We start from the raw sequence: 18,672 nt of genomic DNA on the forward strand, positions 1-18,672 counted from the left end.
ATCATACATGACTGAGCAGAAATTTTCCAGACATCACAAAAGGACCTAGGGGAGAGTAAAAGAGCATGTGCTAAGCCTATAGTTATAATCCATGACAGTATACCTCAAGGGTGGAGAAACCCTGTATCTCTTAGGCCAAGGGAATTCCCTTTTTGATCTCCCAATATTTACTTTGCCTATGCAAAAAAAATTAAAAAAGACATAGCTCAAATTAATGTTTTTTGTAATTGTTGTTTGTGCTTTGTTTTCTTTTTATTTCTTTCTTTCTTTTTTTTTTTTTTTTTTGGTTTTTGGGCCACACCCAGCGTTGCTCAGGGGTTACTCCTGATGTCTGCTCAGAAATAGCTCCTGGCAGGCACGGGGGACCATATGGGACACTGGGATTTGAATCAACCATCTTTGGTCCTGGATCAGCTGCTTGCAAGGCAAACGCCGCTGTGCTATCTCTCCAGGCCCATTTTCTTTTTATTTCATGACCATGGTTACTGTTTGGTTATTATCTTTATTACTGTGGTACTTTCAGGGTTTTTGTTTGATTTCTTTTTTGTATTGTTATGTTTTTCTTCCTTTTCCCCTTTCTTCTCTTAAATCGATATTTATAGCCTCTAGAAGGACTCCTCCCATTTTTTGTTTGTTTGATTTTGCCCTCCCCCTTCTTTTTCTTTTTCTTTTCTTTTCTTTTTTTTCTTTCCTTCAAACAGAAGCATATAACTTGAACTATCTTGTTCTATCTCACAAATTGAGGGGAAATAATGGAGGGTACCAGGACCAAACAGTCGTATGAACATTGAGTAGAAATAACAAATTATCAGATTTAAACACCAAATTCAAATCCAACAGCAACAGAATCGATATGCAATCTACAACAAGCTAGACACAGAGGGGACCACTTATACTAGCATCCCGGGGGGCAAAAGAGGAGGATATGGGATGCATGCTGGGAACAGGGGTGGAGGGAAGACAACATTAGTGGTGGGAATGCCCCTGATTCAATGTCACTATGTATCTAAAATATTACTGTGAAAGATTTGTAATCCACTTTGGTCAAAATAAAAATTATTAAAAAAAAAAAAGAAAGTTTGTTTTCAGACATATCTGATGCTTAAGTGACTGCTAATCTTTTACCTGGGAAATAACATCCAAGGTTTGGCCTGGAAGTAACAATGGGCTGTTAAGAAATCTTTTCCTGGGGCCAGAGATAGCATGGAGGTAGGGTGTTTGCCTTGCATGCTGAAGGACGGTAGTTGGAATCCCGGCATCCCATAGGGTCCCCCGAGCCTGCTGGGAGCAATTTCTGAGCATAAAGCCAGGAGGAACCCTGAGCGCTGCTGGGTATGACACCCTCCAACCCCCAAAAAAGAAAGCTTTTCTGGGTAAAAATTTGCTCCCTTTTAATTAAGCTTGGTTTTTCTGTCAGACTTTGCCCCCTTAAAGTTTATCCTTTTAGTCAGACTTTAGGGGATACTTAGAAAATTTGGTTATTTGTTGAAGACCTAAAAGTAAAAAACCTGCAAACTGTCTGTTATAAAGAAATTTGTAGTTTAAGCAGAATGTACTGAATCATCTAAGCTTTTGTTAACAAGAAAGTATATGTTTAACTCTGCAGAAAACAGATCTGTTTTATTTTTTACATAACACAAAAATTATGACTGTAAAAGTATTGCTTAAATAGCCCGCTGTAGTTTTCAATAAATGAATTCAGATTCACCGCCAGTTCTGAGTGTGGCTCTGTTTCTCATCAATGAATCTGGGCACCCACCTTCCTGAAGGAGAACCCCCACAAACCCCTTTAGTATCTGGACCATGCATGCCATGTCATGATTTTTTTTTTTTTGGTTTTTGGGACACACTCAGTGGCGCTCAGGGGTTACTCCTGGCTGTCTGCTCAGAAATAGCTCCTGGCAGGCACGGGGGACCATATGAGACACCGGGATTTGAACCAACCACCTTTGGTCCTGGATCAGCTGCTTGCAAGGCAAACGCCGCTGTGCTATCTTTCCGGGCCCGCCATGTCATGATTTAAGGTACAGAAATGTAGTTACACTCTTTGAGAACAGTTGATCCTCAGAAACCTCAAGAATGGATCCAATAACACCCAAAAAAATTACTGCTGTGGAGCAAAGGTTCAGGTGTGCTGGTCAGCTCACAGGGAGTTCCAGAAACAAATAACCTTTTCTTTACAGATGTTTCCATCAAGCTTGGTGTTGGGATGAAACCCAGGGCCTCAGACCAGGCAGGACTCTGCTGTGAGCCACTTCCTGACTTTCACACATGTAACTATGTATTTTCATGCATTTGAATGTCAGTGGAATTGGCTGAATCTGGAACATGTAGTCTTGTATTCTAGAAGAACCAGCCCCTCAGGTTATCCTCTGTGTGCCCCCAGTTGTGTGTCCTGTGCCCAGTGGGGCAAAGGCATCCTTCTTGTTTTTGTTTTGTTTTGTTTTGGGCCACATTCAGCGGCACTCAGTGGGGATTACTCTTGGCTTTGTGCTCAGAAATCACTCCTGACAGGCTCAGGAGACGATATGGGATACTGAGGGTTGAACCCTAGTAAACTGTGTGCAAGTAAACACCCTACCCACTGTGCTATTGCTCTGGACCCCCCCCCTTTTTTTTAGAGGCATCCTTCTTGCATCCCAGATTCTGGCACAGATCTGGTGTTAGCAGGAAAGGATGATAGCAGACATAGCCTCTTTCCAGTTATGACTTCCTCTGTAGGATACCTTGCCACCCAGGGGCACCCTTTCCTCTACTCAGTCACTGCCCCATGTCAATAGACAGAAGGATCAGTTTCCTCTAAGCTACAAGCTGGAGGTGAGAGTACTTGGCCCCAGCCCACCTGCTCTGGCAGGAATGGAGAAATGAGCATTGGAAAGAGTAAAGCTTAAAATCTATCAGCAGGAAAGGCGCCTTTCATGGAAGTGACCCATACTATGATGGGAATTTGTCTCCCTCCACCAAGGGATGGGGTCTCAAGAGCTGCAGAAGAGGGTCTAAGTGGCTGCACAAACACTAGCCAGACGAACCTGCAGGGCTCAGCTGTGGGATACACTTAAGTGTATCCCCCAAGATGTAAAGATCCAAAGCCTATAGTTACCCAGAATATGGCAGGGACAACATCCTGAGGACAGGTCTGTGGTCAGTTGGTGAGGCAGCAGGCCCAAGCCCAGGTAGGCTCTACCAGTCACATCCTTCCTGTATCTCTCACCAGGGGACCAACCAATCACTCGACTATCACGGTCCCAGTATTACATCTTTACTTCTACCTCTCAGGATAGTTCCAACTGCCACAGCTACAGACCCAGGCTATTTCCCAGGAATCACAAAGGCAACTAGAGTGGCTTCCAAGGCCACATCAGTGGTGGGTTATCTGTTTATGTCCATAAACTAGTCAGTACAGAGAGCGAGCAGAAGCTACATACAATTGACCAATAGTCTGTATGAGACTTGCTCTTGCCTTTTAAAAATTCTGAGTAGAGGCTGGGTATGGCTTGATATAGAAGTATTTCACATGTAGCTCAGGTACACCTCCACACCCCAATGGGCACACATACACTCCTGAATGTATGCTCTGACATACGTGACTACTTTGTCACAAAGTAAAATTAGTAGTTAGTGGTGTGAGGCAGGAAACTGCATAGCACTTCTTGAGTTGTATCCACAACCAAACGAGCAAATTTGGGGACATGGCCATTATACCCTATTCACAGGTACTGTGGGTATGCTAGACTATGCACAGTTGAGATAAGCGTGTTCCAGCCATGAACTTGCTTATCCCAGTATTTGCTACCACTGAACCTCCCTCTTATAGGCCCAGATTTAACTTACCTTCTGTAGCCCACCAGAGATCACATTTCTGCAAAGGTGAGTGGTCCCCCAGTGAACAGTCTGGCAGCTGTGTTCAATCACTGGCCAAAATGAGATGCAGGTCACTGAAACCAACTCACACTGTATGTGCTAAACCAGGGCTTGGTGCCCCTGTCACAGCCTGCCACCTGGCCATCCAGTACCTGCAGACTCTGAGCTACCCATGCAGGCATAGGCTGGGAAGAGAAGTCCCTGTGTGTCCTGGACATAGGACAAGGAAGTTGTCCTCCCCTATAGGAACAGACTGCAGATAGGAAAAAGCAGGACAAAGCTGCCCACAAGAACAGCTCTGCACTGTTTGAACTGTCTTAACAGGTAAGACTGAATGGATGACAGTGCCCAACGCCACCTGCATATAGAGGCCTTCTCTTGCTGTGAACAATTCTCTCTACCACCTGCCTAGCAGCAGGGTCAAGGAAGAAGCACTGCATGGCATTCCTGCCCAATCAGAGTCTTAGTCAGTCCCCCTGCACTGGCAGCAAACAGAGGCAGGAAGAAAATACCCAGCCCACTGACTTTACCCTACAGCACCAACACCATAAATTTTAAAAATCCAATTTAATGTGGAGATATGAATTCTTGACAGACATCTGTCATATATAGTTCCTTTACAAGGAAACATGTTTTCCACCAACATGTTGTTAGCGAAAAAAGAGCACAAAGGCACAGGCAAGCACTCACAGTACAGAACTGCACCTTACAGCCAGAGAGAGGACTAGAGTGCACTTTCCTTCAGGGGCTGAGCCTCTGCCTTCAGAATGTAAATTTTGTTTGGGTAGCAAAGCCAGAGTCAGAGTCAAGCAGGTCTGGGGTCTGTAAGCATTTGAAAAAAAAAAAGCAAAAAAACAGTAACACCCTATTAGTGAAGTTGACATTCTAGCCTCTTATCGATTCTCTGCTCATTTCATTTTCCAAGCCTCATTTTTAACAGGCAGAAATGACAGGCCTCAGCAATAAACTCAATTGATACTGATAACCTCTGTGGGCTGAGATGACTCAGCCTCAAACCCAGGCCGACTAAGAGTAGAGGACAAATTCCTACTGCATTTACATGTGAGAGTCCAGCCTGGAAAGCCACCATGGCTGAAGGGGGGGGCAGTCACTGTCATTAGCACCAGAATGGGGGGGAGCAGAGACCAATATCATCAGCACCAGGATGGAGTGACCACTATCATCAGTACCAGGATGTGACCACTGTCATCAGTACCAGGAAGAGAGGGAACCACTGTCATGAACATCATGTCAGAGATCTATACAAAGTCACTCAGTGATGTGATGTAAGGTACATGCACATGTGACATTACATGCGGAGATGCTTGACTCGGCTGCAATGGCTCAAAGACCCTGGTTACAGACTCCTTTCTGTATAAAACTCACTGCAGGTGTCCTGGTGGGGAACACTTGGTAGTATTCACAGGTTACTTCTGGTCAATACCTGGGGGTCACGTCTGGCAATGCTCAAGGAACTATGTAGGGCTTGAACCTGGGCCTCCTGTAAGCACTTCATACGCTCCAGCCCATGGAGTTAACTTCCCAGAGTCATTTCTAAAAGCAAAGCAAATGAGCACTTCCCCCACAATATCCTGGAGGATTTTCTCAAACACTGCACTTCTAAAGTGCCAGAGGAAGGGCCAAGCCTCAAAGACTAAGTCGGAGTGAAAAGTGTAATGCACAAGAAGCCAGGATTACCTGCATAAGCTGCTGCTTCAGTTTCTGGATCTCAGAAATGTTCAGCTCACTGAACAAGTCAGAAACGGGGTGCAAAGACTCCCCCTTCCTCAGGGAGGGGGTCCGGAAGTCTCCATTCAGTTTCAGGGGCCCGTGCAGATGCCCATTCATCTTATCATCATTGTTGGGCTCCCCGACCTCGTCCGCAAACTTAAGCCCGTCCACTGCCAGGCTGATGTGGTTATCACCGAGGCTCACATATTGAGACAGTTCCTTCCGCAGGCTGTTCTTGTGCTCCCGCTCATTTTTCAGTGTCTCCAGGGCCTCCTCCAGCTGGTGCTCCGCAATCTCCTTCAGCCGCAGGGCATCCTCCAGCTGGCTGTTGAGCAGCACCGTCTCCTCCTCAGACCTCTTGATCTCGTGCTTCAAACCTTCATACTCCACCTACAGGGGAGGACAGAGAGGAGTGAGGCAGTGTGGGGCTCTGCACACGCAAGGATCCCAACAACTATAAGGAAACTGGTCTGCAAAAGGCAGGCTAAAAACATCCACAGTAACCAAGGCACCTACCTCCTTAACATTAGCATACACAAAGGTTCCCTTATGCTGGGCAATATAATATCCGTGTGTGTCCACATGGTTATACTGGAATGTGTATTCTAGGTCTATTGTCCACATATCATAGCTCTCTATTTAGTAAGATGGGTGCACTGATGTATAGCTATTATAACATACAACATGTTTTAATTCTGTGATAACTGTAATACACAGACATCTCTACGGTACATATATACATTAAACTATTCTAGGTACCTTGTAATATACATATGCCATATGTATGTTAGGTAGTATAAGATATAAACGTAACATATAGCATATATTTTATATTATATTAATATACCTATATTTCAATGTTTATATTAGCTTGCCTAGTACATACATATTATATGTTGACTATTTTATGTAATCTATGTGGCAACATATATGTACTACATATATACATCATGTAATATGTGGTGTAATAGCACATACAACATATATATATATATATATATATATATATATATATATATATATATTTTTTGGTTTTGGGACCACACCCGGCGGTGCTCAGGGGTTACTCCTGGCTGTCTGCTCAGAAATAGCTCCTGGCAGGCATGGGGGACCATATGGGACACAGGGATTCGAACCAACCACCTTTGGTCCTGGATGGCTGCTTGCAAGGCAAACGCCACTATGCTATCTCTCTGGGCCCTGATATACTTTTTGATGTTCTATAAACAAAATAAGTCATAACATACTTGTATATACAAATAAGTCATTTATAATAAGTATAAACCATATAAATTTAGTTCTCAAGATGAAAAACTGTTTATTGTTTCATGGGTTTTCTTTTTTTTTGTTGGTTTTTTTAGGTCACACCCGGCAGTGCTCAGGGGTTACTCCTGGCTCTATGCTCAGAAATTGCTCCTGGCAGGCTCTGAGGACCATATGGGATGCTGGGATTCGAACTATCATCCTTCTGCATGTACGGCAAACACGCTACCTCCATGCTATCTCTCCGGCCCTACATGAGTTTTTTTTTTTTAATGAGATGAAGTTGTCAAAACGGAGCTTTGGGTGGAGTGCCTAATAAATCAGAAATGCTGTTTTGTCTTTTTTTTGTTGTTTTTGTTTTTGGGCCACACCTGGCGGTGCTCAGGGGTTACTCCTGGCTGTCTGCTCAGAAATAGCTCCTGGCAGGCATGGGGGACCATATGGGACACCGGGATTCGAACCAACCACCTTAGGTCCTGGATCGGCTGCTTGCAAGGCAAACGCCGCTGTGCTATCTCTCCGGGCCCAGAAATGCTGTTTTGAATAGTCGTGTACCTATCACAGTGCCCCTCCATTTTTGTGATTTCTGTTACATTTTCTTTTTTTTTGTTTGTTTGTTTTTGGGTCACACCCGGTGGTGCTCAGGGGTTACTCCTGGCTGTCTGCTCAGAAATAGCTCCTGGCAGGCATGGGGGACCATATGGGACACCGCGATTCAAACCAACCACCTTTGGTCCTGGATCAGCTGCTTGCAAGGCAAACGCCGCTGTGCTATCTCTCCGGGCCCGCTGTTACATTTTCTTATGTAGTTTAATAGCAAGGAAACTTTTTTGCAGGGAGGGCTTTGAAGAAACTTTTATGCCAAGTAAAAAGAAAGTTGGAAATCACAAGAAGGGCAAAACTATCAAATGTGTGTGAGAGTTAGAAAAGGAAACAAAAGGGCCCGGAGAGATAGCACAGCGGCATTTGTCTTGCAAGCAGCCGATTCAGAACCAAAGGTGGTTGGTTCGAATCCCGGTGTCCCATATGGTCCCCAGTGCCGAGCAGACAGCCAGGAGTAACTCCTTTTTTTTTTTTTTTTTTGGTTTTTGGGCCACACCCGGTGACGCTCAGGGGTTACTCCTGGCTATGCGCTCAGAAGTCGCTCCTGGCTTGGGGGACCATATGGGACGCCGGGGAATCGAACCGCGGTCCGTCTCCTAGGCTAGTGCAGGTAAGGCAGGCACCTTACCTCCAGCGCCACCGCCCGGCCCCCAGGAGTAACTCCTGAGCACCGCCGGGTGTGGCCCAAAAACCAAAAAAAAAAAAAAACAAAAAAAAAAAAAACAAGAAAAGGAAACAAAAGAGAAGATGATGTGATGAAGGGCAGGGTCTTTTACCAGCGCTTTGCCCGGTGACACAAATATCTCCACTGCCACAGTCCCTACTTCTGCATGACAATCCAGGTGTCCCTGACCACCACCTGAGACTTATGCTCTCCTGCATTCTGGCTTCCCTGACACTTGCACTTCTCTGCACAGCTACCATGACAGTTCCTCAAAAGAAACAGAAGCTTCTTCCATACTTATGTGTTTCCATCTTCCTCTTTAAATGTCAACAAAACAATGCTCCTGAGCCAGAGTTTTCTGAGTAAACAACCACAAATGGAACAATACAGAAAGATACTAAAGTGAAGACTTTTGACCATACTTTTATATCGATTTGAAGACTGGTATTAGCTTAGACTATTATATTAAACTTTAAACCCTCAAGCATGTATCCCTCAGTCATGATACTAGCATCTAATTCTATTTCTTCTACCTCCAAAGAATCTCAGTGTGGCAAATCTGGCAGAGCCTCAATCAGCCCTTGTGGGTACAAGCTGAGTTTGGGGACAGGATTGGCTGATGTGACAGAGACCCAAACACAAGGCAGTGAGTTGAGACCCAGGTATTATCTGCAGTGCAAGAGGATGAAAGGAGGGGGGTGGGACTCTCTCCCTGAGGTCCAGATGTGGGAGCTAGAGCAGCCCTGACCTCTGTAGAACGGGTGAGTCAAGGTTTGCTGCCCTCAGCTAGGATATCAGGGACTATGAACAGGGCTGATGGGACAGTGGAGGCCAAGTCACAGGCTCCATGTGGATATCAGCTCCAAGACCTCAGCTCCCATGGTCGCAAGCCTGGACAAGGTTTCTTGGCAATAAACAAGACAGAACATTTTCCTGTCTGGGCAGCTCCCTTGGAACAAACTTAAACTTACACTCTTTCTAGGGCCCTTCACTAAGCCCAGAGGTCATTACCAAGACCCATATCTCAGTAGCCTCAGCACACAGGCACCAAGGCCCAGCATCCAGCTCCAGTGACCAGGAAGGGCCAAGCCTGGACACCACCAGGCTTCAGTTGTATGGCAGAAGCATTGCATTTCCTTACTCTCCCACCAAGCATGTGGCAGAAGATAAAGAAGCAATATGGCTAGGGTGGAGAGGGAGGATGGGCATTCTCTTCTCCTTTCACTTGCTTCCTCCTGACTCTAGCTATATAACCCCCTCACTGTATCACCTAAGTGGGGGCAGAGAGAAAGTGAGCACACAAGAGGGAAGGGAGGGAGGGAAGAGGGATTGCAAGAAATCACTGCTTATACACCAAGACCCAGGTTTATACTTATTTTTGTCTTCTTAAATGGAAAAGTCATGGCCAGCAGTACCCAGGAGTGACTCCAGCAGTACGGGGGACTGAGCCTGGGTCTCTCTCATGCAGAGAGCATTATCAGCCCACTGAGCCACTTCCCTCCCAAGACCCACACTTTTAATGAAGACTTGTCAGGTTAAAAGGACCATAAACATCAAATTAATTACTAAAATAAATTAAATAGTGCTACCGTAGAAGTAGCACCTATCACTCTATTAAGTATCGTTCTAAAGTACCTCTATCTAGGTCTCCTTTCTACTTTAGCTATACCAGGAGACTCGCAGACATATCATTCCAGAGAAAAAGAAAGGTATGGCGCATGTATGATATATGTACAGGGTGTGTGGTGTGACATGTGCTAGGTGGTATATGTATGACATGCAAAGTGAGTAGAATGTGTGTGATACATATGTACTGAGTGTTTTGTACACACATTGTTTTGTGTGTATGTGTAGTAGATTTATGGTGTGATGGTGTGTATTGTGTCATCTGAGACGTGTGCGGCATGTGTGGTGTGTATAGTATATTTTGTGTGTGCATATATGGTGTCGTGGTATGTATGATGTGGTCTCTAAAGTGTGTGGTGAGCATGAATGGTGCGGTGTGTGGGATACATGTATGGTGTGTCTCTGGTGTGTATGTTCGGAGAGGTGTGTGGACTGCGTGCTGTGCATGTGCAAGTGGTTTGTGCGGTGCATGCGGTGCATAGAGTGGTACGCATAGGTGTCCAGCTGTACCTGGTTCTGCTTCAGAGTTGACACGAGCTTCTGCAGTGTGATGTTCTCCTCCTCTAGCTCCGTGTAGTCCTGCAGCAGGCGGGCTTCCCGGAACTTGTACTCTCGGATCTCCTCCTTCATCCGGATTCTCTGCAGCTCCACCATCTCATTGTTCTGAAAGGACAGAACAGAACAGAATACATCATCAACGCCAGCTCTTCTTGCCTAGAATATCTGGTGTAGGTGTAAAGTCTGAGCCACAACAAATCCCAGAAGCACCACTTGGAGTGTACATTAGCACCACCGTGTTTAAATGGCAGCCGCCTGCTACCTGTGAGAATATGAAAAGCAGAGACACAGTGCATCAGTGCTTCATCCAAACCAGCCTCAGGCACACATATTCATTTCGCTGGAAGGCTACTGAGTGGTGCTCAAAGTGTTCACACACCTAAGAGACATTTGACCAAATGGGTAAGAACTTTACTGTGAGGTGTCTGAGGTTGTGGTGCTGCTCAGGCCCTGTAATGCTGGGGATTTCCCAGGCTACTCCAGTAGTGCCCTGTGCCTAAAGGGCCACATGCAGAATCACTGGGAGGAACTTGAGGACCAGGATTGAACCTGGGCCAGGCACCATTCTGATACTGTCCTTCCTGGTTCTATAATTTCTTTTTCCTTTCATTTATTTTATAGGTACTGAATAACCAGCGATACTTGGCCCAGTGGTACAGGCCTGATGGTCCTGGTACTAGAGGGAAGTGGAGGCACACATGAGGGATGGAACTCAGGTCTCACATCCGCTAGGTGTGTGCTCTTCCATTTGAGCTGTTTCCAAGCCCAGCAGGGTATGTGTTCTTAGAAAACACGAAGAGGAAATAAAGGGCAAAGATCTGCAGACAGATCTAGAAACAAACAACCTATGTCTATTGGGGGAAATAACTAAATGATCATGCACGGATTGCACAAATGTTATGAATTATATAAAGGAATGAGAAAAGGAGAAGTGTGTGGAATAAAGCGGGAAGAGACTGCACATACTGTGGGAGGTAAAAGGAAATGATAAATCCTTATGCATATCAGCCCAATGGCCACAGCTCAGTGGCAGGGCCCCACAAACACACAGTCTACCCTTGTCACCAGCCCCTTCGTCGGTCCCTCCTCTGGGCTGGAGCTCTGTGTCCCTTTTTCAGTTCTTCTCACAGATGCAGCATCTGCCTTGCCTGTGCCCTGGGCAGTGAAGACCATACCAACAGGCCCCTTTGTAGATGGATGACTTGGAGTTGAGAATGCTAGAGCAAGGACCCCCAGGCTTTACTCCCCTCAAGTAGAGGAGGCTGTTCCAGGGAGAAGAGGCTAAGGGCCAGGTCCAAGGGGTAATCCTCCACACAGACCCCATTTGGTCAAGGCACAAAGGAATTGGACACTGATAAGAACCACATCCTGTCTGCAGGCTTACATTCACCTCCTCCTGTACTAGTACTGCCACATGGACACAGAAACATGCCACCCATCTTTGCTCCAGGTGACAGACAGATGGAGCCTCACTCAGCATGTGGGTGAGAGAACAGTGCAACAGTATGGTATGACAAAAGTCAGGTAACAGTCGGTCAGGAAATTCACAAAAGTCCTTACTTTTTTGTTTGTTTGTTTTTGTTTTTGGGCCACACTGGTGATACTCAGGGGTTACTCCTGGCTATGCACTCAGAAATCACCCCTGGCTTGGGGGACCATATGGGACACCTTGGTTCGTCCTAGGCTGGCGTGTGCAAGGCAGATGCCTTATGTCCTGCATCACCACTCCGGAGCCTACTTTTTTTTTTTTTTTTTGTGGAAGATACAAAGGTCTGCTTCCGGGCCCGGAGAGATAGCACAGCGGCATTTGCCTTGCAAGCAGCCGATCCAGGACCAAAGGTGGTTGGTTCAAATCCCAGTGTCCCATATGGTCCCCCGTTCCTGCCAGGAGCTATTTCTGAGCAGACAGCCAGGAGTAACCCCTGAGCACCGCTGGGTGTGGCCCAAAAACAAAAACAAAAAAAAAACAAAAACAAAAACAAAGCTCTGCTTCCAGAAAGACAGAGTCTGCAACAATGATGTGGTGTACTTGGTTCTATTTCCCTGCTCAGAGACATGAGAAGGGCTGACGTGCTGGAAAGAAATGGCATGTATCACATGATCAAGACAGCTGTAATGCTATAGGAGGGTCTGTGAGGCGAGAGCACAGGCTTGAGGACAGAAAAGGGCCTCCCTAGAGGTTCATTCTATGAGCAATAACTCTGAGAAAGTGAGACTGTGGGTTTCAAGCTGACTGAGGCCAAGGCACACTGATATGTACTGCAACTCAACAGCTCAGGAATGGCACAGGAAAATTGAAAGGCTGAAGAAGGAGGAGTAAATGACTGGGGGAGCTGCTGCTCCATGGGAGGTAACCCTTGAGGATAAAAAACTGCATACATCCATCTAGTTAGAAATCAGATACAAGGGGCTAGAGCGATAGTGCAGCAGTGGGGCGCCTGCCTTGCATGAGGCTGACCCAAGACGGACCTCGGTTCAATCCCCGGTGTCCCATATGGTCTCCCAAGCCAGGAGCGATTTCTGAGCGCATAGTCAGGAGTAACCCCTGAGTGTCACCAGGTGTGGTCCAAAAAACAAAAAAAGGGGAGAGGATTTTAAAAAACAACCAGTAAAATAGAACTGTGGTAGTCCCTCTCTAGAACAAAATAACCAGAAGAACAAAGCTCTGCAGCATCTGGCAGTGGAAGGTGGGCCTGAAGTCAGACTCCCAATTGAGAGTTTACCCTCTTCCACAGCTGACCTGGTGTATCTATGTGTGCGCTGAACATAAAACATCAGGAAGCACAGTAGAAACAGTAGAAACATACAGAGATGAATAAATCCCCTGCCTATATTAGGGTTACTTTAGAATAAGTAACAAAACAAATGAAACTCAGTTGTAAAATCAGAAAGACTTTTTCAAATCATCTCCCTTCCCTCAAAAACTTTTCGAAAAAAATCCACCTGCCAACATGGAAAATGTCTTTAAAATTAAAAAGTAACTTTAAAAACTAGTTAAACATGCATGTGGGAGATGAAGAGAATAAAAGCAAAAGCCCAAAATGGTAACATAATACAAAAGAAGAAAATTTGAAAAATAATAAGGTGGGGCCGGGCGGTGGCGCTAGATGTAAGGTGCCTGCCTTGCCTGCGCTAACCTTGGACAGACTGTGGTTCGATCCCCCGGTGTCCCATATGGTCCCCCAAGCCAGGAGCAACTTCTGAGCGCATAGCCAGGAGTAACCCCTGAGCGTTACCAGGTGTGGCCCAAAAACCAAAAATAATAATAATAATAATAATAATAATAATAATAATAAGGTATGCAATTTAGTTAAACCTAATTTAACATGAAGTAAAAACAACAAAACTCGACTAGAATTAAAATAAAGATAAGAATAGAAATTATCAGGACTTCCCAGGAAGCCTTTCTTCAGTAAAGTTTACCCTCACCAATGGTGATTTGCCTAGAAAATAGAAACCTTAACATCTGACTTGCCAGCTGTATATTTTCTAAGTGTTCTGACCCATTCCATCTGAGTCAGCTTTTCAACTGTAACCCATTGACCAATCCTCAGTGTCTATGTGTGTGCGTGAATGTATGTGTTAGCCAACTCTATGTCTATCTAATGTCTGTCTATAATATACATAGCATTTGTCTATGTTGTATATTGTCCTTCCCCCTGTTACATATCACCCTTCCTCCACCCACCCCCCCTGCTTACTACTTTATAAATCCTTTCCTAACCCTTCACTCTCTCACCCAGAGCTGTTATTTCTCCCTTTTTAACCCTTTTTACCTCAGTTCATAACTCCTCAGAAACCGGAGTGTTCCTCCCTTCCCAGCTACCTGCCAAATAGCTCCCAAAGTGAAAAGACAGATTCCCAATCTGCCTTGCCTCAGCCCAAGAAGCTGCCGCCACCATCACTGCTGCTTTTTGCTCTTGGCGGCCCCTTTTCTTCCACCTCCCTTCTCTGTGGACTGTTGCTCGCTACCAGATTCAGTTTTTGAGAAACTCCCAGCTCAAGGCCATTTCCTGATAATGACTGCTGAAAGACATATTGCAGGCTCCACAAGACCATGTTACAGGCTGAAGCTGTGTTCTGGATTTTGTTCCCCCCACCCCCGAATATCTCAAAATAAATTAAGAGGATATGTATATCTCCTTCGTATATTTCTTTAGATGTATTTCCTTAATAGATATAATTTGTATTGTCTATTTCTTTATGTAGAGGTAGTTTTCCCCTTTCCTTTTTTTTGGATTTGTTTAGTAGGAATTTGTAGTAGATAAGTTTCTCTTGGGCTCTGAGTTCATGTTAGAACCAGCTTATAAGGGATTGTTTGGCTTGTTATTTTTACCCCTATATAGCATGTAGCATTGTTCCTTTTCGCATTAGGAAGTCTTACTTACAAAAAGAAGTTCTTATGTAATAAAGATAGGAACTCAGAAATTTTATATTGCGTGTGTAGCTGTGGGCAGGTCAAGTAAGGGCAGGCATGGCTAATGGTACATGCAACAGGAGCAAGTAGGGACTGTGATCATGAACAAGTGTGGTCATGGGTAGGGACAGGCATGGGCAGGTGTTGCTGTGGGTAGGGACAGGAACGAACACACATGGGCTGTGGACAGAAAAAGGCATGGACAGGGCCCGGAGAGATAGCACAGCGGCGTTTGCCTTGCAAGCAGCCGATCCAGGACCAAAGGTGGTTGGTTCAAATCCCGGTGTCGGGGCCGGGCTGTGGCACTGGAGGTAAGGTGCCTGCCTTGCCTGCGCTAGCCTAGGACAGACCGCGGTTTGATCCCCCGGCGTCCCATATGGTCCCCCAAGAAGCCAGGAGCAACTTTTGAGCGCATAGCCAGGAGTAACCCCTGAGCGTCACAGGGTGTGGCCCAAAAACAAAAACAAAAACAAAAACAAATCCTGGTGTCCCATATGGTCCCCCGTGCCTGCCAGGAGCTATTTCTGAGCAGACAGCCAGGAGTCACCCCTGAGCACCGCCGGGTGTGGCCCAAAAACCAAAAAAAAAAAAAAAAGAAAAAGGCATGGACAGACATGAGCTATGGACACGGACAGGCAGTGACAGGACTATTGTCCTGGAAAAGGATGTAGAGGCTATCTGGTGCATAGTTCCTGAGGAAATTCAGACACCAGAGAGCCTGCAGAGCACTACAGTTCTGCAGTACCTGGTGATCAAAATCAGTAGCTTCCACACTGCCTTTACGGGAAGTTTAGGAAAGCACTCATTCTCATTCTGGAACAGTAGCCAAAGAATGATTCTTCTTACATACTGAGATGATCATTAGTTCCCAGAAGGAGCAAAGCAGCAGCTTCTGGAAAGAGCCTGAGGCTGTCTCTCAGCGCTTCATGGCAGAGACCAGAGCACGGATCACAGAAGTGGAACCAGTCTGCTCAGACAGGAACTGTCCAGGAAAGAAGCTCCAAATATAGAAACAAGAGAAAAGGGAGGGGCTCGAATGGTGCAGCCTGTTAGGACACAGCAGGACAAGGGGTTTGACAGAACTCAAGTGTTCAGGGGACAATGTCCTGTGGGAAAGGAAGCGTGCATGCTCTGAAGAGAGTAATTCATGAGGGTCTGAGAAATGCAGAAGGGGAATGCAGGGGCATTTTTTTGAATCTTCCACTTGAATCCCAGGCACAGGGTCCCCACTCCCCCACCCCAAGTGTCACTTCTGAACAGAGAGCCACGAATAGCCGCTTAACACCACAGGGCATGGCCCCAAACTGAAACAAACAAAATAAGGGGAATGAGGAAAAGCACTTCAACTTAATTAAAAGAAAATTATGAAGAAAACCATTCAGAACAAAGTATGCTCAATATACATGGATACAGATGAGCATTAAATGTGCCTATTTTGTAAGGCTGAAGGAAATGTCCTCTAAACCTTGCAAGAAAGGCCACTGAAACCATGGAGAGAGATAATGAGGGACAAAGAAGCCCATGTTTGTTTCTGGGCCACATCCAGTGGTGCCCAGGGTTTTATTCCTGGCTCTGAGCTCAGGGATTACTCCCAATGGGCTGTGAAATGGTATGTGGTGCCAGGAATGGATGGATGCAGAACATGGGTCTGCTGTGTGCAAGGCAAGTGCCCTTCCCACTGTCATGTTGTTCTGCCCATGAACAGCGATTTAATGGCAGAGCTGGCAGGACTGCACTTAGTGAAAGCACAAAAGGGTCAAGAAACAAGTGAGGGCCCGGAGAGATAGCACAGTGGTGTTTGCCTTGCAAGCAGCCGATCCAGGACCAAAGGTGGTTGGTTCGAATCCCGGTGTCCCATATGGTCCCCTGTGCCTGCCAGGAGCTATTTCTGAGCAGACAGCCAGAAGTGACCCCTGAGCACTGCCGGGTGTGGCCCAAAAAAAACAAAAAAAAAAAAAAAAAAAAAAAAAAGAAACAAGTGAACGGAGCATGACTGGCCATGTGTGAGTCCCTTAGCTGGATCCCAGGACCATTAATTGCCAAAAGTGTCAGAAGTACATTTTTTAAAGCAATAAAATAAAAACTAACTAAGTACATAAAAAATAAGCTGAGGACGCTTATAGCAAATGAGTAAGAAGAATCAGTAACTCTTGTTGTTTCCTGACAAAACTAACAAATGAGTGCAAAGTTAAAAACTAAACTGTGAGGGCCTGGAGAGATAGCACAGCGGCGTTTGCCTTGCAAGCAGCCGATCCAGGACCAAAGGTGGTTGGTTCGAATCCCGTTGTCCCATATGGTCCTTCATGCCTGCCAGGAGCTATTTCTGAGCAGACAGCCAGGAGTCACCCCTGAGCACCGCCGGGTGTGGCCCAAAAACCAAAAACCAAAACAAACAAACAAACAAAAAAAAAAAACAAAACTAAACTGTGGGTCCAGAGAGACAGCACAGCGGTGGGGCATTTGCCTTACATGCGGCTGACCTAGGAGGGATCCGGTTTGATTCCCAGCATCCCATATGGTCCCCCAGCCTGCCAGGGGTTGTTTCTGAGCACAGAGCTAGGAGTAACTCTTGAGAGCCACCGGATGTGACCCAAAAAACCAATTAATCAATCAAGAAATAAATAAAGACTAAAAAATTAAAAATATAACTAAACTAGGGCCCGGAGAGATAGCACAGCAGCGTTTGCCTTGCAAGCAGCTGATCCAGGACCAAAGGTGGTTGGTTCAAACCCCGGTGTCCCATATGGTCCCCCGTGCCTGGCAGGAGCTATTTCTGAGCAGACAGCCAGGAGTAAGCCCTGAGCACTACCGAGTGTGGCCCAAAAAAACAAAACAAAACAAAAAATATATATAACTAAACTATATTATGAGCAACCTTGTAACCATGGTGCTTAAATAAAGTAATGTAAAAAAAAGGGGGGGAGAGATAAAGAAGAAAAAGTAATTAATAAACATATCTGTTAACTCACTATACAGTGACTCACTGAAAGACTCTCTCAATTTGCCCAGAGTTTAACTAACCATGTTGAACTGTGGACAGGTCACCCATGCTCCCTGCCAGCCATGACCTCATAGTCAATAGCAATGAAAGGACAGACAGGGAAAGCTCATGCTGGCCAGTGCCCATCAACTCCTTCACAACTGACCTTACAATTCAAGGCCACTACTAGAGGGCATGGGAAGTGCTTGACAACTTCAGAAAAGCAACATCACCTCATGCCACCCTCTGGGCTGCATCACTCTAAAGCAGAAATCATGTCTGCTAGAGTATAGGGCAAGGGAACAGGGAAGAAATGCAGGTGGTGATGAATGGTGACATCTGGGGTGATTGGGAAAGATTTTGGATGCTAATTCTTTCTCTTAAGGGGCCTCACTCTTCAGCACTGAACCCCAAGACAACGTAACTGGGAAGCACATCAGTTGTGTTACGAAGCCTTGTGCAGACAGAGGTTCCTTCCCTTTGGGAGAGGCTCTGGGCAAGTAGAGTTAGATGTTGCCCCATTCCCCTGCTCGGAGAAGAGGCACAAGAATCTAGGACAGATGGTGTCACTGGCCGTGCACTTCTGCCCCTGCCCTTTGGGGAAGATGTGGCTGCTGCCCTGTTTAGACAGCCAGTCTTTCCTCCCTCCATGCTGGACAGACACTCTTTGCCACACCTGACATTCAGAGGCAGCACATGGAAACCCTTTGTATGTGCAGGTGCATGCAAGAGACAGTTGGGGTGCATGGGCCCCGGCTAGCTCCACGGTAGCCCTGATGCTCTTTACCATCCCGTCCATGTTGGTTGATATTGCCGGGATCTCCCAGCAATGGAGGGATTGTCCCTCCATCTCCAAAGAAAGAAAGAATTCAATCAAATTAACGAAAACAACTCTGGGATCTCTTGTGTGCCCAGCCATCAGCAAACACTTTCTCTGATCTTAGATCCTTCAGATACGGACAAGGCCCT

General features: G+C 45.8%; 1 protein-coding gene across 4 annotated transcripts in view; it reads right to left on the reverse strand.

Annotated features, from left to right (window-relative positions):
- BICD1 (BICD cargo adaptor 1) overlaps positions 1-18,672 on the reverse strand; it is a 213,010-nt gene that overhangs the window by 130,969 nt on the left and 63,369 nt on the right. For all 4 annotated transcript variants that reach the window (XM_049783792.1, XM_049783790.1, XM_049783793.1 and 1 more), the window contains exons 3-4: positions 10,259-10,411; positions 5,560-5,982 (exon numbers count right to left, since the gene is read on the reverse strand). In XM_049783792.1, coding sequence (XP_049639749.1) covers positions 5,560-5,982; positions 10,259-10,411 — 576 coding nt within the window. The remainder of the gene's footprint in view (positions 1-5,559; positions 5,983-10,258; positions 10,412-18,672) is intronic.

This window comes from Suncus etruscus, chromosome 11, assembly GCF_024139225.1.
Source record: "Suncus etruscus isolate mSunEtr1 chromosome 11, mSunEtr1.pri.cur, whole genome shotgun sequence".
Taxonomy (NCBI): domain Eukaryota; kingdom Metazoa; phylum Chordata; class Mammalia; order Eulipotyphla; family Soricidae; genus Suncus; species Suncus etruscus.